The 22,477-nt window shown below is 39.8% G+C and overlaps 2 protein-coding genes and 2 long non-coding RNA genes across 10 annotated transcripts; 1 reads left to right on the forward strand and 3 right to left on the reverse strand.

Moving 5' to 3' along the window:
- The first annotated feature begins 218 nt into the window (after positions 1 to 218).
- Positions 219 to 1,627, forward strand: LOC147614511 (protein JINGUBANG-like). Its single transcript, XM_086780552.1, has 2 exons — positions 219 to 1,056; positions 1,617 to 1,627. The coding sequence occupies exons 1-2, from the start codon at positions 219 to 221 to the stop codon at positions 1,625 to 1,627; spliced, it is 849 nt and encodes a 282-aa protein (XP_086636678.1).
- A 52-nt stretch (positions 1,628 to 1,679) lies between these two features.
- LOC147614512 (uncharacterized) lies at positions 1,680 to 2,441 on the reverse strand. The gene is made up of 2 exons (XR_015263142.1): positions 2,346 to 2,441; positions 1,680 to 2,232 (listed from the first exon to the last, which is right to left on the reverse strand). It is a non-coding gene; the product is annotated as an uncharacterized LOC147614512 (long non-coding RNA).
- Positions 2,442 to 2,462: 21 nt separating this feature from the next.
- On the reverse strand, positions 2,463 to 6,961 carry LOC147614513 (uncharacterized). Of its 7 annotated transcripts, none has more exons than XR_015263135.1 (7): positions 6,531 to 6,961; positions 5,714 to 5,789; positions 5,282 to 5,497; positions 3,881 to 4,497; positions 3,622 to 3,788; positions 2,761 to 3,421; positions 2,463 to 2,635 (listed from the first exon to the last, which is right to left on the reverse strand). It is a non-coding gene; the product is annotated as an uncharacterized LOC147614513 (long non-coding RNA). The 7 variants fall into 7 exon arrangements; XR_015263141.1 differs by lacking the exon at positions 6,531 to 6,961 and having other exon boundaries at positions 3,881 to 3,927; positions 4,343 to 4,497; positions 5,714 to 5,955; XR_015263137.1 differs by lacking the exon at positions 6,531 to 6,961 and having other exon boundaries at positions 3,881 to 4,228; positions 4,343 to 4,497; positions 5,714 to 5,955.
- Positions 6,962 to 20,583: 13,622 nt separating this feature from the next.
- Positions 20,584 to 21,354, reverse strand: LOC147614514 (protein JINGUBANG-like). Its single transcript, XM_086780553.1, has one exon. It carries the CDS (start codon positions 21,352 to 21,354, stop codon positions 20,584 to 20,586), a length of 771 nt encoding a protein of 256 aa, XP_086636679.1.
- Positions 21,355 to 22,477: the final 1,123 nt, after the last annotated feature.

Consider the following 22,477-nt stretch of genomic DNA (forward strand, 5'->3'; position numbering starts at 1 on the left):
AAATTGTCGAATTACACAGAATTAGGACCAACTTATTTGGCTGATTACGCATCAGGACGATTAGGCGTTGTTATATATATATATATATATATATACCGTCGGTCCCCTCGGGCCAACACGATCGTATACTGTTCTGCCCCTATTTATTAACCTCAGTACTCAATGATTCGGAGCGTCACGACTAGAAACTGGATCAATATTGTAGCTCGAGCAGCGACATGGTGGAGGAGCCAGCGAAGTCCAGTCAAAGCAGCCTCCAACTTGCTCACTGCAGTTCATCTTCTTCTCATCAACAGTCGAGAGACTTGCTCCATGCAACCACGTGTACGGGTGTGTCAACTCTGACTGGCCATCAGGGCCCCGTGTCGTCCATCCTCGCTGCCGAGCGCTGCATCGACATCCTCTCGTGGGAACAGCGGGAGCTGTTCCCATGCGGGCGATTTGGGTGCGGTCGTGGGCAAGGACGTTCGACCGTGAAAGCCCTGGTGGTAGCGGGAGACAGGATTTTCAGCGCCCATGGTGACCACAAGATCCGCGTGTGGAGACGGTCATCCACGAGTGCCGGCCCCGGCCACAAGCTCGTAGCTACACTACCCACTTTCATGGATCGCTTTATCAGTAGCTTCTATGAGGAGAACTATGTGGAGGTGCGCCGGAACCACAAGAAGCTCTGGATCCAACATGCTGACACAGTGTGCGCTCTGGCGATCGGAAAGCGTCACCAACTGTTGTACTCTGGGTCGTGGGACACGACGGTAAAGGTGTGGAGGCTATCCGACCTCAAGTGCGTGGAGTCCATTGACGCCCACCACGACGTCGTGAGTGCCCTCGTTGTGAGCGAGGAGGGATTCCTGTACACAGGCTGCGCTGATGGCACAATAAAGGTGTGGCGGAAACAGTTGAATGTCAAGAGGCACGATCGAATGGCTACTTTGAAAGCCCACGAGCCGTCTCTGAATGCTCTTGCGTTGACTGCGGACGGAGAGCTACTGTTCTCTGCGGGTTCAGACTGTGCAATCGCAGTGTGGAGAAAGCGCACAGGAGAACAACACATAAGTGTGCTGTGCTCTAAGTTGCAAGGATGTCATCCGCTACCCATTCTGTGCCTCCACAAGGAGCTTTTGTTCATTCTCTATATAGGAAAAAAAAAGCATTCACTACATAATTCCCTAGATATAAATAAACATATCTAGGAAAAGTGCAAACTAGAGAAAATGAAACACTTTCCTAGGTAGGCTAACTAGGAAATATGTGCATGGATTTCTCTATATAGGAAAATTTACCTACATAGGAAATTTTTTCCCTATGTAAGTAAATTTTCCTATATGATTTCTCTATATAGGAAAATTTACCTACATACGAATTTTTTCCCTATATAGGCAAGTTTGCCTACATAGGAATTTTTTTCCTATGTAAGCAATTTTTCCTGTATATCTCAAAAATTCCTATGTAGGCAAATTTGCCTATATAGAGAAATCCATGCACACATTTTTCTAGTTAGCATATCTAGAGAAATGTTTTCCCTAGTTTGCATTTTTTCTAGATATCCTTATATCTACCTACGAAATTATATAGATTGTATCTCTAAATAGTGAATACATTGTATCTGTATAAAGGGAATACATAGAAGCTTACCTTTTTCTATCTATGAATCACGTTAATATACTATTCACCAGACATTTTATAAACATTTCAAGATTATCTATCAAATATTAAGATATACAATAGGTGTCCCATGTTAGATCTACATATAGGACTACGTTCATTAGAGAGGTTTGGCTTATCGTTTCACCACCTGTACATACATGCAAACACATCTTAACTTTGAAACTTCAGCAAATAACAAAGACAAACTTCAGCAAATAACAAAGACACAGGGGAAGGATCACAGCCCTCATAACTCAATCTTGATGTCAATGGAGCATAGCCTATAATTAGTTGGATGTTTCTATGAAGAGGAGTCCCATGTTAGAGCGGCAACCCTATTGCTACAGCTCTCTACAACTCTCAGCTTTCTACCATGCCCCATGGGACAATACACATCTCAGCCTTATGAGGGCAAACCTCCTGATGCAATGCAACCTTGCAGGAAATCAACTCAGCTCCCACAGGTTGGACATAGCTCTTATAGTAGAGATTATATCAACTAGTATCTATAGAGAAACTGCATCTAACACCACAGTCAAGTCATTGTAGTCAAGCATCCTAGACAAGATGAAACGGCCTTAAGCACTACAAGCATTCAACCAATCTCATTAGCTAAACTTAGCCAAAATGCATAGAATGTTTGCATAGGCTTACTTTATTGATGGCTAGATTAAACCCATGTGTTTGCATAGGCTTACTTTATTGATGGCTAGATTAAACCCATGTGTTGTGCTGCTTTGTTTAGGCTCCCTCTATACACTTGGATCTCTGCTACATTGGGTGATAGGGTGTAATCATTGATGAATGGCCTCTCATAATCAAATACAGTATTTGTAACACAAGTTGATAAAAGAATCAACAAAGAAGGGATAACATTAAAGAATCAAGATATACATAACCCATGCTTCTGTCAAGCCCTATGCCATTGTTGCTTTCTTCATGAAAATGAGGTTGTTGAGTGTATCTCCATACTCAACTCAATCAGCATCTGTGACATTACCGATTTGAAATAAGTACCAACTTCAAGCTACCCAAAAATCCTCTTAATAATAGAAACAAATTCATATAAAACACTTGCTTAGAACATCACATGTAATCACGAGCCAATGTTACCTCAGATTATTTGCCTGGATGAATCACAAAACCGAATGAATATTAAACCCTTAGATATCTCATCTTTTGTTGATCTATCACATAGCATCTAAGAAAGTCTTCTATAGTCCTAATACCATTCTGTTGGAGCCTCTTATGAAAAGCTCCATCTTTATCGATCTTGTCGAATCGCCACACCTCGTCAACAAAAGCTACGGAGTCCTTTTTGTAAAAAGAAAAGCACAAAAATTAAGAATATCATGCAAATAACCAAACTCTAAATAAGAGGGGGTGGTTTTGTAAACTGAAAAGCACAAAAATAAAGCATATCATGCAAATAAACAAACTCTAAAGATACACAAATAACCAGATAGCTTACATATTATGTATCCTCCCTACAAGCGGAGTACGCATGCAGCTTGCCAAACACCAGCTCCATTAGAACCACCCAAAATTGGTAGCTTACTAGATACTAAATCCATGAAAACCACCCCAAAACTCATAGCTTTCTAGACACCAACTCCATCAAAACCACCCCAAAATTGGCATCTTGCTAAACACAAGCTCCATCAGACCCACCCCTTATGTCTGGCAACTTGCTCCATCAGAACCACCCCTTGTGTCTAGCAGTTTTCTATGGCCTTCATGCTCAAGAAGGGGGCAAGAGATTGAGCCCAGACACCTATAAAATATGCAGTACATAATTGGCAACAACAAAAGAGCATGGATAGTGCAAGCAAGAATCCTTTATAACCAACCAAAGCCAACATATTTTACATGCTTCTCTATTGCCTCTACTTCTTTCTTTACCTGAAGTCCTTTAAAAAGAATCACTAACCTGCGAATGCTTTTGATAATAAATAGAGATGCCATATTGTATACCTTGTCAAAGAAAGCATTGACTTTCTCAAGCTGCTCTGACATGGGAGGTTCAACAGTCCAATTTTCAATCTGTTGTACCAAGGAGCTCGGTCTAAGGTATAGAGATGCTGCTTCCCTTACAGTTTCAAGCTTTTTAAAACTCGAAACCCGTGACAGCGTGCCAGTACCTGCATAAAGCATAAGCCATGGGATTTTTAAAACTCGAAACCCGTGACAGCGTGCCAGTATCTCTAAGGTATAGAGATGCTGCTTCCCTTACAGTTTCAAGCTTTTTAAAACTCAAAACCCGTGACAGCGTGCCAGTACCTGCATAAAGCATAAGCCATGGGATTTCTTGTCATGATGTTTTGTGGAATTGGTTGTATTTTAAAATTCGTGCAATTCAATGAAAATGTTCTTAACATGCATCATCACCATTAAATATCATGTATCCATCATCACCTGAGACTCATCAGTTAGTTGCTCTAGATGAGCCTCCATAATTTCATGAAACTTCAAGAGCTTATGCATATCATCAGTTTCAAATGCCTCCAATCTAGATTTCACCTCAAGTATAGAATTTGAATTTTTTTGTACGTCATCTTTGATTTTTCTAAAGTATGCAGATCTGAAAGGACACATTGAAAGAGAAGACAAGAAGGTGACCCATGCTCTTCAAACTTGAACATCCATTGCATCTCAACTGTCCAAAAATTAGCAACTAATGCATGGAAGGATGTACATGATAATATTTCCTTCTGGTGACCTCAGCAAGAGCTTCAGCCATTCCGTCACGTGTACCAGCTCCCACCATTGTCCAACGTTGTACCACTACATCAGCTGATATTGAGTGGATGGATGTTGCTCCTTCCACCTTTTTGAGTGCCCCATTGTAAGCTGTAGAGATGAGAGATGCAACTACTGAGATTTTGTATGTGGTGGACAAAGTCTTTCACTCGAGCGAGGACCCATGTCTCTTTATGTTCTCACATTGGGCTCCAATTTCTGTTTTGCACTCAGTCCTTTATCCGTGGAGCAAATCTTGCCTCTCTCTCTCTCCACACACACACACACAAATCTTGCCTCTCTCTCTCCACACACACACACACACTCACACACACAGACACAAAGTCCTCGCATTCCAATGTGGTCAATCTCAATGAAAACACTAAATGTGAACTAGAGTTTTGGGGTGAGCATTGTGAAGCAGCCACACAGAGGAATAATCACAAAACAGACCATCTCAAAATAGGTAGGTCTTTGGCAGTGGCTCTTCCCATGTCAAATTTCACTAACCCATATTTTTCTGATAGATATTCTGCATGAGTAGTACAATGAGACACACAGTTTTCGCCTAAAGACTTCAAATTTCGTAGCAGGAACCGCAGCAGCGTTTCCAAATCGTCAGGATTGTTGCGGGCCCAGCTGGACAAGGCATTCGCCTCGTCAGTGAACAAGGTACAGAAGCCAGCCGCTATACGAACTAGAAATCTTCCAGTAAATGGGGTTATGCATCATGATCTGCTTGCTGTTCATGGTCTGAATCATCAGCTTTGGCTTCCTCACGCTTGACTATTATGAGATGAAGCAGTTTGTGCATGGCCATCTTGATAGATGGGAAGTAAGACACATAGATTTGAAGGATGCCCATGCACATCAAAATGATTATGAACGCACTCACCAGGATGAAAGATTTTGATGATGAGGCACGATCGTAGAGATGTCTTCTTCTTGACCCTTGGATAGGGTCTAGGCAATTGCTGGCAGGAGATATCGAAAAGAATTGAGTCTTAAGGTATCGGGATTGAATGCCACAGAGACATCATGTCCTCTTCTTAACCTGGCCTTGATTTACATGTCTACTCCTTTGCCTCAAATCTGAATTTCTTGCTTCATTCTGCAAACAACCCAAAAAGCGAGTTAAGTGTAAATTCAAGCCCAAAATGTAGGCATACAGGATCCCCCATGATGCTACTCTTTTTGCGATGATGACACTAGCCAAAGACTTTCAAGAATGGCCACCCAAGCCAATGGACCCGGAGAAACAGAACCTAGCATATGAAAGAGCAAACTCTAGCATCTAGGAGATGTACAAAATCCACGGAGAACTTACCATAGAGACGGTTGTAGAAGACCTAGGACAGAAAGTAACTTAGGCTTTTTTGGATGCATCCTTGAGACTTCACCACCTTGCACATAATTGCCACACTAATAGTCAGCTTACAAAAAATGATACCATGTTACAGGGTAGCATCTTCCTCTCTTCTCCATCCCCTGGCAGCTTGAGATGACTTTCATCGGCAAGTTACAACAGCACAGCAGTTACAACAGCACAGCAGCTCGAAGCCGGGGAAGGCTGAGCGAAGGCGGAGGCTCTGTTCGTTCAGCTTTCGTAGGTCTGTGCTTCTAATCTTTGCACACAGAGCTAGGGTTAAGGTCGACCTTCACACATAGGTTTTGCTTCTTTTCTGTAGCAGGTAGGTGGTGCACGTCATAAAGATATACTGTTCTTTAGAGCACAAAACCCCGAATTCTGCTTCTTCCAGAATCATGTACATGTAAATCTGAGCAACACTAAACCTGACTTTGTCACGCTGTGCAGGATCAAGGGATTGGAGAAGGTCCACTACATGTCCATCACCAGCTGACAATTTGAATTGCCAAGGTGGCTTTACCTCTACTGGTAAAGCTACTCTAACAAACATGTCATCCTGATTTCGTTCAATCAGAAACCCTCCCCAGTCAACATTTGATTTGACACAGGCAATTGATTCAGTTTCATTTAGCAGAAAATAAAAGAGTAGCCCTCGAGATAGAGCCTCGTTAACAGGTTCAAAGACACAGAGCTGAAGAGCTGCTCTGACACCGTCCTCCTTGCTGATGACACCGTGCAGAGGAAAAACTTAGGGGTAGGTTTGGGATGCATCTACCTGTGTCAACTGTCTGCTTGCCCTCGATCTCTGTCCACCAAGCACGAACTTCTTCGTCGAAGCTTTGCCATCTTCCGACCATCAAGGGTGTCCTTCCACCTCCCATAGGCCTGGTTTTGCCTGTGCTGTTTCGCAGATAATTCGGTTGATATCTTCCAGGAAGTGCACGAGCCGGCTTTGAGAATGGCCAGTTTGGAGGTTTGCCAATGGATCAAAGCTGGGAATTGCCGTGAATTTGATCCGGCAGCAGAGCAGCAAGCAACGTTGGACCTCCGCCATCGAGCTCCAACGGCAACAGGCTTCACACGTCGGTCGCAAGGCTGAGCAGGGGACGGCCATGGCCAGACGCGGGAGACAGCTGGTCGTTGAAGAAGATGTACTGGCTAGGGTTTATTTTTTGGTTCTTTGGTCTGAAAGGGTCCTTTTTTTGGTTCTTTCGTCTGAAAGGGTCTTTTTTTGTTGTTGTGTGTTGTTTATATGGAAGATGAGTGAATTCGATGATGGCCTTACCTCTAGCCTATGCTAAGAGTGATATTGATACACCACCATATATGTTAGTGGAGGTGTAAAACAAAATAAAGGAGTAAAAAGTGTTGTAATTAAAGATACTAAAATTTAAATATAGCTCATATTATATAATTCATATAGCTCACAAGATAGATTATCAAATTGATATTGGAGCATACTATTGATCTTTTTAAAAGCTATAAGTATGATAGCTCATAAGAGCTCTATATATAACTAGTCTTATGTGAAATCTTCCAATCCCTAAATATTAGATCAAAAGAGGTAATGTTTTAGGTATGATCATACAATATCTTAATATTAATCATCTTAGGCCTTAAATCATGAGCCTGATAGATAATCTTACATTGATATGATTAGAATTCTAGAATATGAATATGTTGATTGTTTGAACCACTCAAATCAAACGACAAATTCAACTTGTGACCATGGCCATCAAAACACTTGGTGATATTTCATTCATGTGGAGTCTATTTAACATTTGCATCAACAGACTCTGCAAACTCAGCCCATGCAACCCTATACTTTCCTATGTCAACAGTAGTAAAGGGGGCTGTTGTGCTATTCTCATAAACAAAACCACGAGCGAAGGCAATCAAAAGCTCATGATTGATGGGCTCTCGGTGGTACACCTTATAATGCAAGGTCACCATTTTTGAATAGAGGTGAGGATTTGACTAGTATGTTTGCATCCATCAATTGCCTCAGGTTGGCCCCTTCAAAGCTAAGCCCATGATCGGTATGAAAATCGTGCTTTGTGTGACAATATCGCCTTAGCATGGGAAGCCCAAGAAATGGAGGTACCCAAAATGAGACGAGCCTGTTTTAGATGCCATTGTTGTGATCACCCTCTCTGAGATGACAACCTGAAAGCGCATGAGGGCTCATGTTGCTGAAACAAGGAGAGCATGAATGGATATAAAACATGTAGTGAATCAAACCCTTAGTTAGACCACTAGAAAGTGCCAAAGCCATAGAGAAATATTCACAAGTTCTATCCATATTTGGCAACCCTGTCCTGAGTCTTGATTTAAATCAAATAAGGGAGATCCCAAGGAATCATAAGAACAAAGGTTTTAGAAAAAACAATGGAGTGTTTCCAATAGATTAGAAATCGTGAAAGACTATGATAGCAAGATATTAAAGAAGAAACCTAGTCATTTCTAGTGACCTTAGCTTTTATCATCTCAAGATTCTATAAGTGAAAGGACCAAGATAAGTTCTATGAGCTCTTCTCAACCCTTATGTGATCTTATGTGCTCGTAGGAAGTCTTATGGGTCCTTATGATCTCATTCAATCTCTAACAAGATTTTTTGAAATTATATTAGCTCTTACATGAATTATATGAGCTCTTACATAAATTATGAGATCTTACATTAATTATGAGATCTTAAGAAATATTATGAGCTCGTGTATGGTCTTATGAGATCTTGAGAGCTTCTACCATACACTATGTGGTCATAAAAGCTAATCTAGACATTAAAGGATGATCACATTGATCTAGGAAATTTCATGACCTCATATATGGTCTTATGAGATCTTAAGAGCTTCTACCATACACTATGTGGTCATAAAATCCAAGCTTAGACATTATAAGGTGATCACATTAATCTAAATTGTATACATGCAAGAAAAATCATGGTAAAGATTACCACCTCAACATGGAAAGGGAGAAGCATAGTGGCAAATGTATATTAAGTTCAAAGAACTCTTATGAGCATAAAGTAACTCTTTTGTTCACTTTTACTTCTCAAATGATTCCTAGTCATGCAAGAAAAATCATGTTTATGACTACCGCCTTAATATGGAAAGGAAGAAGCACAATGGCAAATGTATATTAAGTTTAAAGAACTCTTATGAGCATAAAGCAACTCTTGTGTCCACTTTTACTTCTCTTATGAGCATAAAGCAACTATTGTGTCCACTTTTATTTTAAACTATTATAATTATTTATGGGCCAAGCACTCATGGCATGATATCTTTACTTTAAGACTCAAGTCTTTAAATATAATTCTATTTCCTAGCAAGTTCCTTGCTTCTTTAACTTGTCACTTGCATATGTGTTTTTGTAAGGTTTGACTTGGGTAGCATAATAACGTTTTTTTGAATGCTAAAAACTTATTCTCATCTAAGTGACACGGAGTCATTGACAATCGGGGGCAAAAAAATATCACTATTAGAGCTATAGCTGCACTGGTTTTGGCGGATTAATTTATCATGGCTATAGTTACGCTAGTGTAGCGCTAGTGTCTATCTCTTGCTCTCCTATCTTGGCATCTCCTATGTTAGTGCCAAAGATTCCTAGTTTTGAGATTGGGTTGGTGATTGGTTTAGATGACACAAGAAACATTGTATCTCCACAAAGTAGCAATCTAATGAGTGGGACACTAGCATCACTCTCTTAATGTTTCTCTCACAGCTAGTATACCTAAGACTAGGAGAAAATTTGTTGTCTGGGTACATTCCTAGGAAACTTAGCTTTGATCATCTTAAAATATTATAAACAGTAGGACCAGGCTAAGTTTGATGAGCCCTTCTCACCCTTATGTGATCCTATGGGCTCATAGAGGAAGTCTTATGGATCTTATGATCTCATTAGATCTCTAACAAGATTTTATGAAATTGTATGAGATCTTACATAAATTATGAGATCTTAAGAAAGATCATGAACTCATGGATATGGTATTATGAGATCTTAAGAGGTTCTATAGCTACACTTTGAAAGCTATGTACGTAGCTTCTAACAAAACACTCACTCTTTCTCACCATTCCCATGCAAAATGTTCTTTCCCATTGTTTCGCAATATCAATACAATTCTTTTGTCCTATTTGTATATATTTTAACTTAGTGCAACTAGCTTAGTATGGTTTCCCAATTTATTTTTTGATTAATCAATTTGAAGTGGTGAGAGGTAACCTTAGAGATCCTTAGAGATGAAATCTTGACGTGTGGAAGACTGGAGGTTCGGAGCTCTAGAGGTTTTCATATTCTGGAGAGTTCGGAGAGAGGCTTTAAATACATTGTGTGTAGTATTTTCTTGTCGGGCAATGACCTAGTGAAAGAGAGATAAAGGCTATTGTATATGTTTTTTTAATTTCAATTTACATTCTAAGAGACGTTTGACACAAAGTGAGAAAAAGAGATAGATATGAACACACTAAGAGGGGGAGAGAGGGAGACATTTTCGGTAAGGTGTAAAACCTTACTATAATCATTAATTACTGTTGCGACACATTAGAGAGAGATAATGATCTAAGGTTTTGGATTACGTATGAGAGGGAGAGAGAGAGAATATCTATCTGTTTGATGAGGAGAGAGAAAACCTTAGTTTTTAAGATAGGTGGTCGTTTAGCTTGAATATGGGCATGCTAGTATTGGTAAAATAATTCTCTTGCTTTTTGATATAAGATGAGAGGACATACCTACATTTTAACGTATGTTACATTGAGTTTTTTTTTTGTGTGTGTGTGTGTGTGTGTGTGTGTGTGTGTGTGTGTGTGTGTGTGAGAGAGAGAGAGAGAGAGAGAGAGAAAGAAAGAAGAAGAAGAAGAAGAAGCTCTTTTAACATCGTAGGAACAATCCCAAGAGACGAAATATAATCTATCCGACGGGAGTGAGATTCGAACATAAGACGTGTTAAATAACAACTCCATATATGAGCTAACCAATCTACCACACATTGGGTGATAGAAAGGTGAGAGAGAGAGAGAGAGAGAGAAGAAGAAGAAGAAGAAGAATTTAAGTATTTCAATTTGTAATAATATTGATGTTTGAATAATTAAGTATAAAAGTTTTAAAGTAATCAATTTTTAAAAATAACTAATTTTTTAAATAACCATTTACTCATTTGTGGTTCAATTCTCCACATATGCAATTCATTCTCTATATAGGAAATTGTATTATCTAGATAATAGCCTATATTTCTTATTCATTCTCTATATAGGAAATTGAATTACCTAGATATTGGCCATATTGTGTATATAGTAAATTGAATTATCTAGATATTGGCTCATACTCTCTATATAGGAAATTTAATTACCTAGATACTAGTCTATATTTCCTATATATGAAATTGAATTACCTAGATATTGGCTCATACTCTCTATATAGGAAATTTAATTACCTAGATACTAGTCCATATTTCCTATATATGAAATTGAATTACCTAGATATAAGCCCATATTTCCTACATATAGAGGATTGAGTAAATGGGGAATACGATTGTCTAGATATATATAGGAAATTTCCATCAACATAACCAGGAAATCTCTCAAAATTTCCTATATATGGTAAAGTTCACTATATAGGGAATGAACAAAAGTGCCTTGTGCTCTGCACGACACGTGGCTTGCTGTTCAGCGGCTCTGGGGACAAGACCGTGCGGGCTTGGCGAATCAGTTACCAACAACAACGAGACGGTGTGATCCCAATGAGCTGTCAGCTGTCGTGCGTGGCCATCCTCAAAGGCCACAATGGACCCGTCCAGGCCATCTCGGTTGCAGCCAGCGTCGTGGATCGTCAGCTCGTGGACTACCTTGTTCACAGTGGAAGCGCCGACAAGAGTGTGAAGACGTGGAGACTATCCTGCCAGGTATAGATCATGATCATCACCAACCTGAGGGTGGCCGGGTTCATGATGCGATAGCCAACGACCGATCATCCTTTTGGGCTTTAGTGGTGGCTGCCAGTATGTGACAGCATACCATAAGAGCATGCGCCCATGAATGTTTATGTTTGCCACCTTCACTCCTTCCTCGACGTAGTGGCTAAATGGAGCTACCCTAATACACCTACATTACAGAGTAGGGTTCGGGAAAACATAGGCTCCGCTTCACCTAGAACTTGTTCAATTTCTTAAAAATAACTTCTCAAATTGGGGAAGAAGGAAAAACACCTCCTTAAAATTTTCAAGATTTTTGAGGCATATACCGAGCGAAAGAGGGAGCCTTATACTTTGTGTACGTCATGTACCGGCGACGTGGTGCTTCTCAACTTGATCACATGATTTTCACAAAGATCAACTCTTAGCCATGATAATGATTTGGTACAATTCAACAAGCATGTAAAGTACTTCTCCCGTTAAATATAGAAGAATTAAAGAAGCACCCAAAATTGAAAGCATGTGAAGTACTTCTCACGTTAAATATAGAAGAATTTAAAAAGCGCCCAAAATTGAAACCAGCTTCGGCCCACTTTTGATTTCCAAATAATTACTTTACTATAATTTAAAAAGCATTCAATAAATGGACTTGTGTGTTACACTTTCTTGCAAGAGTTGCAGATGAAAAACATGCTACCAAGATAGCCATGTCAAAAAATATGTGGAGAAGGACTTGGCAACAAATGTAGAATCATGTACAAACACATACTAATGTGGTTCGACATGTACAATCATGCACAAAACATTGAGGTGATTTCTAACTCGTAGATGTGTTTTACAATAAAAAGCCATGCATTTGTCTTACAAGGGAAAGGGAAAGGGAAAGGAACTTATAACACATTATGAGATCCTGAGACATGCTTTTTTCTCTTATCTATAAAACTTAACATCCTAAATACCTTACCTAGAAAAATGGCAATATTTATATATAGCAAACTCACCACTTATCTAGTAAATAAGTGCTTTCTGGAAACAATAGCAAGTGATGATACCTATATAGACACTTGAATTTTTATCCAAGGGGAAGCAAAAAATCGATCCATGGGGGGGGAGATAAAAAATCCCTATATAAGGGAATAACGTAGCAAAAAAAAAATTATATATAGAAAAAAGGTTCACTATAATCCAAATGGATGAAATCCAGGTGACTGTCACGCCCGACTATCTGTTGGGCTATAGCTGCACCTGGTTATAGAGAGGACATAAGCCAAGTCATTAGCTAGTCCAGTAGTTGGGCCTCACTCTTAACAAAAAACAAAGGGCATAAATAAAGGCTTTTTTATGCTTTTATGTTTTTATCACACACTTTCTTATTCCATATGGGACAAGGTTGATCCTGATGATCTAATTCCGATGAGTGAAGGGAGTTAGGTGGAGTTGAGAAGAATGGGGACAAGGAGTACTTTACTATAATTTAAAAAGCATTCATTAAATGGACTTATGTTACATGCATGTTACACTTTCTTGCAAGAGTTGCAGATGTAAAGCATGCTGCCAAGAGAGCCATGTCAAAAAAATATGTGGAGAAGAACTTGGGGACAATTGTAGAGTCATGTACAAACACATACTAATGTGGTTCTACATGTAAAATCATGCACAAAGCATTGAGGTGATCTCCAACTCGTAGATGTGTTTTACAATTAAAAGCCAAGCATTTTTCTTACAAGGAAAAGGGAAAGGGAAAGGGAAAGGAACTTATAACACATGATGGGATCTTGAGACGTGTTTTCTTATCTTATCTCTAAAACTTAACATCCTAAATACCTTACGTAGAAGAATGGCAATATCAGTATAGCAAACTCACCACTTATCTAGTAAATAAGTTCTTTTTGGGAACAATAGCAAGTGATGATATTTATAGAGACTTTAATTTTTCTCCATAGGGGAAACAAAAAATCAGTCTATAGGGGAAAAAACAATCCCTATACAAGGGAAATAAAAACCATAACATACCAAATAATAAGTCTCTATATAGGAAAAAGATTCACTATGACCCAAATGGATGATAGTAGCGAGGTGAGTGTCATGCCCGGCTATCTGTTGGGCTATAGTCGCACACCTTGCTGGCAATAGATGGGACATAAGCCAGGTCATTAGGTAGTCCACTAGCTGGGCCTCACTCTTCACAAAAAGCAGAGAGCAGAAATACGAGAAAGGAACTTATAACACATTAAGAGATCTTGAGACGTGTTTCCTTCTCTTATCTATACAACTTAACATCCTAAATACCTTACCTAGAAAAATGGCAATATTTGTATAGTAGGCTCACCACTTATCTAGTAAATAAGTGCTTTCTGGAAACAATAGCAAGTGATGATATCTATATAGAGACTTTAATCTTTCTCCATAGGGGAAACAAAAAATCGATCCATAGGGAAAATAAAAAATCCTTATATACAAGGGAAATAAAAAACATAACATAGGAAATAAAAAGTCTCTATATAGGAAAAAGATTCACCATAACCCAAATGGATTATCGCGAGGTGAGTGTCATGCCCGGCTATCTGTTGGGCTATATCTGCACACCTCGCAATAGATGGGACATAAGCCAAGTCATTAGGTAGTCCAGTAGCTCGGCCTCGCTCTTAACAAAAAACATAGAGCAAAAATAAGGGTTTTTTATGCTTTAATGTTTTTATCAGACACTTCCTTATTCCCGATAGGACAAGGTTGATCCTGATGGGAACAAAGGAGTAAGTTGAGTTAAGTACACAATAGTTAAAAATAAAGAAAGACGGGCCATATATTTTCAAAGAGGGGATAATGACATCATTAAACAAATCCATTAATGCACTATTATAAGCGGGCCTATTTGCAACATCTTTTTGACGGAAATGAACATGTTAAAAACCTTGAAGGCGTTGAAATTCACATTAATAAAAGAATCGATATCATACCGTCTGAATAACCGCCTAAACAATATTTTGTTTATGACGTCGTTTTTTATGCTTTTATCAATGAAAATATCGACGACTATTGTGAGTGCTATTCGATGATTACTTCAATTGATATACGTTTTAAAGTTTGTTAGCATAATGGTACATCCAGGTGCAGTCCTATAGGCTGAATGCATCACTATGCCAGCATTGAAGGGTACTAACAACAACTATACTCAAATTTCACAAAACATGGATTTTTATTACTTTGAAGAAGTTTCATAATGTCTTTTATTTATGTTTACAATATGTGCTCAAACACATGGAGTCGACAAAAAAAACACTTAAAGGCATTGCTACTGTACATAGTGCCTCTTGTGAGCAAGGCCAAACCTAGTCATCGGTTGATTCAAGTTTTCGCATTTGTCCCTGCAAAAAATATTCATAATGAAAAAACATAGAAATGGCAAGTGATGCAAAACTTTAGCATGGGTGCAAAGTCTAGAGGCTTACCATATTGACCACATTTGTCTAGTTGACGTTGATTCCCTCTCGCTCAAGTTGCTTGAGGAGGGCATATGTGCCGTGCTTTAAGGCATACCTTTCCTCCGTATCATTCAGTGCATGACCAACCACTCTTTGTTGGAAGCATAAAAGCCAACCATAAATACTTAAAGAAATGCAATGCACAATATGCCAACAAAAGTGAGTGAGTGTACTATTAATAATTATAAATTACGCGTGGAGAATATCCCATCCCATCTCCAACAAGACCAGTCGCAAACCTTAGAAGCAATCAATTGACCTATTGTGTTAGACCGCTGCCTTAGACACATTGTAAAACAATAAGACTTTTGTGTGATGTTCTTAGACAGATCGAGAACTATCACCTAATACACATAATCCCTTATCCCATAACTAATACTAGTTAGCACAACATCTGTATACGATATACTGATCATTTTTATACCTGGATGACTAAGAATCAACCCTTACTCAGGCTAGCTATCCCCAAACCAAACTTAACCAAAGTTAACTCTCACCAGTAGTCTGTTAACTAAGAGAACTCCTTCCCTTCAACATAAAATTGAACTAAAACACATAAGAAAACCTTAATATCCCATAATTTGATCCTTTAGATACTCAAAGAAGTTTATATAGCACATAATAAAGCTTCAATCTTGAGTATATGAAAGAAACAAACAACAAAGCAAAATAAACACTCTCAAATGACCACAAGGAAATCCAAACATGTATTCTCAAATGTGTACAAGCTGAGCATCAACAAAAATAATCAGCAAAAATTATTTGCAACTTTTATGTCTAGTACAACGAGGGAATGCTTGAGAAATCCTTGGTTCTTCCAAGTATCTAACAATGGTGCACATTGGGAGGTTATGGGACACCAACTCCAAAAAATAGAACTCTCTTCCTCAATTGCAACCCTCTACGCTAGACAGAACCCAAGTCTTCTCCATGCAAAATCCCTCGTTGCCCTCCTCACAAGATTTGCAGATACTTCAATAGACAAGCAAAACCCTCCAGCTCCTCCAACTCTCAAGAACTCTCTTCTTTTCCCACAAAATAAGATCCTTCATGTAGTCGCTTTATCTTCTCCCCCTCTAAAAATAATCCCCGTAGCCTCTTTATTTTTGTGGAGCTAACCTCTATCTTTATACATCCCCTACTTTACACAAAATCCCTTACTTGCTTTTTACACAGCTACCTTGTATCTTTATACATCCCCTACTTTACACAAAATCCATTACTTGCTTTTTACATAGCTACCTTGTATCTTTATACATCCCCTACTTTACACAAAATCCCTTACTTGCTTTTTACACAGCTACCTTGTATCTTTATACATCCCCTACACAATATTTTTAGTTTTTCATGCAATGGAGGCTAATAACAGCTTATTACAGCCTGCATAAATATTCATGCAAAAACCCTACATTTGCTAAGGTCCCTAACCATATTTTATTGATTTATGTTCCTCCTGGGATTGGGGTGAGCATCTTAAGAGCCTATTTATTGGCCTTGAGACATCACGCACTTTGATACCTCGCCATAGGATCCTCAATAAAAGGCTCAAGGTCTCTGTTGAAAGAAGATCTAGTTCTCTTTGCCATCGGCATCACTTCTAGTTCTTCTTCCAAACCGATAAGGCTCGCTGCTTTACCCTTCTTCTTCTCATCAACAGCACCACCACTACTGTTGGGTTTTGAGGATTTTAATCTCTACACCAAAAGCATTTCTTTATTGTGCAGATACTGAGGTAAGGGAAACATGTCTCCACCCATGCGAGGCTTTCCTCAGTATGTATTGTAATGGTCCCATTCACCACAGTTAAAGTACCTTACAGTCATTGGATATATTTCATGACCCCTTCATCCTTACCATGGAGATTTCCCATTTTGATTCGATGGAGCTACAACTCCTTTACCACCAAATGCTCCCCTTCCTTCTCCTCTACCTACACCACCAACCATATTAAGACTCATGATTTTCATTAGTTCAACAACTCCATGTAACTCCTCTTTCAAAAAATCATCCTTTCCCTTTAACTAAGGAGGAGCTGGTTCTTATTTGGGAAAAGCGTCAACTTCATTAATGATAGGTCTCTTTTTTAGATCCTCTTGGAACCCCAATTGCCCTAGCCTCTTCATTTTCCACTCTTTTTCTTGAACAAACCGAACAGCTTCATCAAAGTGGAGAGGATTCTTCAGCTCCACTTTTAGTTTGAGATCTATCTTAAGATCGGCCACAAATCACTCCTTTATCGTCTTTGGTGAAAGAGACGAGACAAGAGACACATCATGTACGCTCCCAAAGACTGATTCATATTGAGGACAAGATACATATATATAGGTGAGACCAAGTTAGGTAGAGTGAGCCATATATAGAGCTCCAACACCCCCACTCAAACAAGGGTCTCTAGCTATGGATGAAAAAACCCTTGGGGAGTACAAGGGAAAAACCCAAGCCCCTCTACAAATGTGAAAATATGAACCAGAAGTAATGATGTGAAAGTGCATTGTGCATATATGTACAAATATACAAAAGGACCAAGAGGTCATAGTGTGCAATTGTGAAATGTGCAAAGTGCATGGTGTCTAGAAGATTACAACGATATATATACAAAGCTACCATAAGAGTAAAGCACCTAATCTAGAAAGAGTGAGCCCGAGGCAACTCCAAGCTCTGAGCGTAAGAGAATGAAGCGTGACTCATTGAGACCTTTGGTAAGAATATCTGCAATCATCTGGTCACTTGGACAATGTTCAATCATGATAGTGCCTTTGCGTACTTCGTATCGAACATAATGGTAATGCACATCAATATGTTTTGACTTGGTATGTTGGACATAGTCTTTTGCAAGACTAATAGCACTCTGATTATCACACCGCAAGGGTGTACTAGAAAGAGGAGAATGGCCAATATCTGTCAACACTTGTCAAAGCCAAATGAGTTCACGAGCTGCAAGTGATGCCGCAACATATTCAGATTCGGTTGTAGAAACTGCAACACAACGTTGTTTCTTGCTGGTCCAAGAAATAAGACAACCATTAATGAAGAAACAATTGCCACTAGTAGATCGCATAGATAAATGTGAGCTGGCCTAATCTACATCTGTGTAACCCAAAAGAGAAAGAGATGAAATGGAGTCAGATGTGAATTGTCGTTGATAAACCAAACCATAATCTACAGTGCCTTTCAAGTATTTCAACACGAGCTTTGCTGAAGACCAATGCTTAAGAGAAGGACATGCAAGGTGTAATTACCCGAGATAGTTAGCAATAAACAAAATGTCAGGACGAGTGTTCAAACCAACAACTTGAAGACATCCGACCAAATTAGCATATGGTTGATTTGTAACAAGCTGGCCACCACCATCAGAAGTGTTTTTCATGGAACTCGCAAGACAAGGAGTAGTTGCTGAATGTGCAGATTCCAAACCAAACTTCTTAATAGTATCTTCAATAAACTTTGACTGTCAAAGTAATAAAATACCTTTGCTGCGATCCCTTTGAATTTGAATGCCAAGACACGAGTGAAGCTCTCCAAGATCCACCATATCAAATGCCGAAGATAACAACTGCTTACTTTGGTGTAGAAATCCCAAATCATTGGAAACAAAGATTGTATCATCCACATAAAGGGCAAGGATTACAAAACTACCATTTTGGTGTTTAGTAAATAAGTTGGGATCAGAAGAGCAAGAGAGAAAGCCATGGGAGATAAGAAAAAGATCAAACTTGATGTACCAGGCCCAGGAAGCTTGTTTAAGACCATATAAAGCCCTATGAAGACGAGCAACAAGATCTTCCTTACCTGCAATAACAAATCCTTCTGGCTGTTCCATGTAAATTTTTTCATTCAAAACTCCATTCAAGAAAGCTATGCGCACGTCCATCTGATGAATTTCTAAGTCAAATTGAACAGCAAATGCCAATAAAACCCGAATACTAGTAATGCAAACAACTGGTGAAAAGGTTTCATGGTAATCAACGCCAGCAACTTGAGAATAACCTTTGGCAACTAAACGTGCCTTGAATTTGTCAAAGGATCCATCTGCTTTAAATTTTGTCTTATATACCCACTTACACTTAATGGCAGTACGACCAGGAGGCAGCTCAGTGAGTATCCATGTACCTTTAGAGATAAGAGAATCGTACTCTGCTTCCATAGCCTCTTGCCATTGATCCTTTTGTGGAGAACATATAGCATCATTATACGTGGCCAGATCTTCAGAAGTAGAGAAAACATTAGCCTCAAAATCTTCATCATAAACATGACAAGAACCATGCTCAAAATCAATAGGCAGATCAATAAAAATGTCAACATCATCAATGACAGCATTCGGAACCAATGGTTGTGAAGAGGAAAGTTACTCTTTAGATGGTTGTGAAGAGGAAAGTTGCTCTATAGAAGAAGATTCATCATCACACAAGAATGGAAAAGCTTGAAGCAAAGATTTAGTATCATCAGAATCATCCATGGACCATGTACCACCCATAAATTGTTCATTGAAAATAGCATCACGATTCACAAGCACTTTCTTGGAAGACGGGTCATAGAATTTGTAGCCTTTGGAAGTGTCAGAATACCCAATAAAAATAACTTTAAGCTCAGGAGCATCAAGCTTTGCTCGTGTTTCTTTAGGAACATGAATATAAGCAATACATCCAGAGGTTCGAAAATGAGATACAGAAGGAATTTCACCTGTCCATGCTGTGATGGGTATCTTACCAGAAGGAGCAGTAGTAGGAAGATGATTCTGAACAAAGACTACTGTCAAGAGAGCTTCACTCCAGAAAACACGAGATAACCCAGAATGAATCAGCATACATCGTATAGCATTGATAATAGTGCGATTCTTACGTTCAGCAACACCGTTCTGTTGAGGTGAATATGGAATAGTATGTTCATGATGAATACCATGGTTCGTACAATAACTCTCAAACTCACGAGACACATATTCTCCACCATTATCGCTGCGAAGTTTCTTGAGGCGACGACCAGTTTGAAGTTCGGCAGCCTTGTGAAATTGCTTAAAAACAGATAACGCCTCAGATTTTTGTCGAAGCAAGAAAACAACTGTATACCGTGAGTAATCATCAATAAACGTAATGAAATAACGATGTTGTGTTCTCGATGGAGGCAAAGGTCCGATGGAGGCAAAGGTCCACAAATATCGGTATGAACAAGATCCAACAAATCATGAGAATGAACTGAATTCGAGAGAGGCGCTTCCACTGTAAACAAGGTAGTCCACGACGCTGGCAACCGAGATGGCCTGGACGGGTCCATTGTGGCCTTTGAGGATGGCCACGCACGACACCTGACTGCTCATTGGGATCACACCGTCTCGTTGTTGTTGGTAACTGATTCGCCAAGCCCGCACGGTCTTGTCCCCAGAGCCGCTGAACAGCAAGCCACGTGTCGTGCAGAGGCACAGAATGGGTAGCGGATGACACCCTTGCAACTTAGAGCACAGCACACTTATGTGTTGTTCTCCTGTGCGCTTTCTCCACACTGCGATTGCACAGTCTGAACAGTCGCTCTCCGTCCGCAGTCAACGCAAGAGCATTCAGAGACGGCTCGTGGGCTTTCAAAGTAGCCATTCGATCGTGCCTCTTGACATTCAACTGTTTCCGCCACACCTTTATTGTGCCATCAGCGCAGCCTGTGTACAGGAATCCCTCCTCGCTCACAACGAGGGCACTCACGGCGTCGTGGTGGGCGTCAATGGACTCCACGCACTTGAGGTCGGATAGCCTCCGCACCTTTACCGTCGTGTCCCACGACCCAGAGTACAACAGTTGGTGACGCTTTCCGATCGCCAGAGCGCACACTGTGTCAGCATGTTGGATCCAGAGCTTCTTGTGGTTCCGGCGCACCTCCACATAGTTCTCCGTGAAAGTGGGTAGTGTAGCTACGAGCTTGTGGCTGAAAATCCTGTCTCCCGCTACCACCAGGGCTTTCACGGTCGAACGTCCTTGCCCACGACCGCACCCAAATCGCCCGCATGGAAACAGCTCCCGCTGTTCCCGCGAGAGGATGTCGATGCCGTCCGAAGCCGTGTAGAGGTAGCACTCGGCAGCGAGGATGGACGACACGGGGCCCTGATGGCCAGTCAGAGTTGACACACCCGTACACGTGGTTGCATGGAGCAAGTCTCTCGACTGTTGATGAGAAGAAGATGAACTGCAGTGAGCAAGTTGGAGGCTGCTTTGACTGGACTTCGCTGCCACCATGTCGCTGCTCGAGCTACAATATTGATCCAGTTTCTAGTCGTGACTGAGGTTAATAAATAGGGGCAGAACTGTATATGATCGTGTTGGCCTGAGGGGACCGACGGTATATATATATATATATATATATATATATAACGACGCCTAATCGTCCTAATTATCCTGATGAGTAATACAGCCAAATAAGTTGGTCCTAATTCTGTGTAATTCGACAATTTTATGATCATCAAATTGGAGCCTTTTTCTCCTGAACGGATAGGATCTCTATATATGTTGACTAGACCTTCCTTTGACTTCTACATGGAGTATACATGGCTAGACCTTCCTTTGCCTTCATTGATTATCTTACTGTTAATTCTTCTTGTGAACTTATCTTAATCTACATGTTAATTCTTCTTGTGAACTTATCTTAATCTACATGTGCAGGATGGTAGTGATTCACACGTGTCTGTGTGCATACTCCTTCATTACTCTTTGTGGGCTAAGATTATAGTGTCTGTGTGCATACTCCTTCATTACTCTTTGTGGGCTAAGATTATAGCACACATTTACACTTGCACCAGCACCCACTTTTGCACACACACTCACACTTCTATTTGCGCACACATTTGCACATGGTGCACACATATTTACAGATATGTGCAAACATTTAAACATTTACTGCATGTACACCCCACCCACATTCATTCATGCATTTGCACCTTCTATGCACACGCACACACTTGCACATGTACCCATAGTTACCTGTGCACATCGTGCCCGCATTCACACATTTATGCATTTACACTCATGTACGTTGTTATAAAAATTGGGACAAAACTAATATCCTCTATAGCATGCCTCTCGTCTCTCAATCGTGCATTCACAAGATTTAAAACACCAATCACTTGATTCAACCAGACCCCAATTGTATTGAAGACACAACACATGCACAAAACACTACAATATTGAGTGATTTAAGAGGGATGATTTTATTACATAGATGGATTATAGGACTAGATTAATACAATAGGAATGGATTCAGATATATTATCCTCCTCATCACAGATTTCTATGTGTGGTAAATGACCTCGGGCAAGTTGGAATCAATTTGAGTGATTTGCACCATATCATGTACATGCAATAA

Source organism: Cibotium barometz, chromosome 42, assembly GCF_041138505.1.
Source record: "Cibotium barometz isolate CiBa-2024 chromosome 42, ASM4113850v1, whole genome shotgun sequence".
In the NCBI taxonomy this organism is placed as follows: domain Eukaryota; kingdom Viridiplantae; phylum Streptophyta; class Polypodiopsida; order Cyatheales; family Cibotiaceae; genus Cibotium; species Cibotium barometz.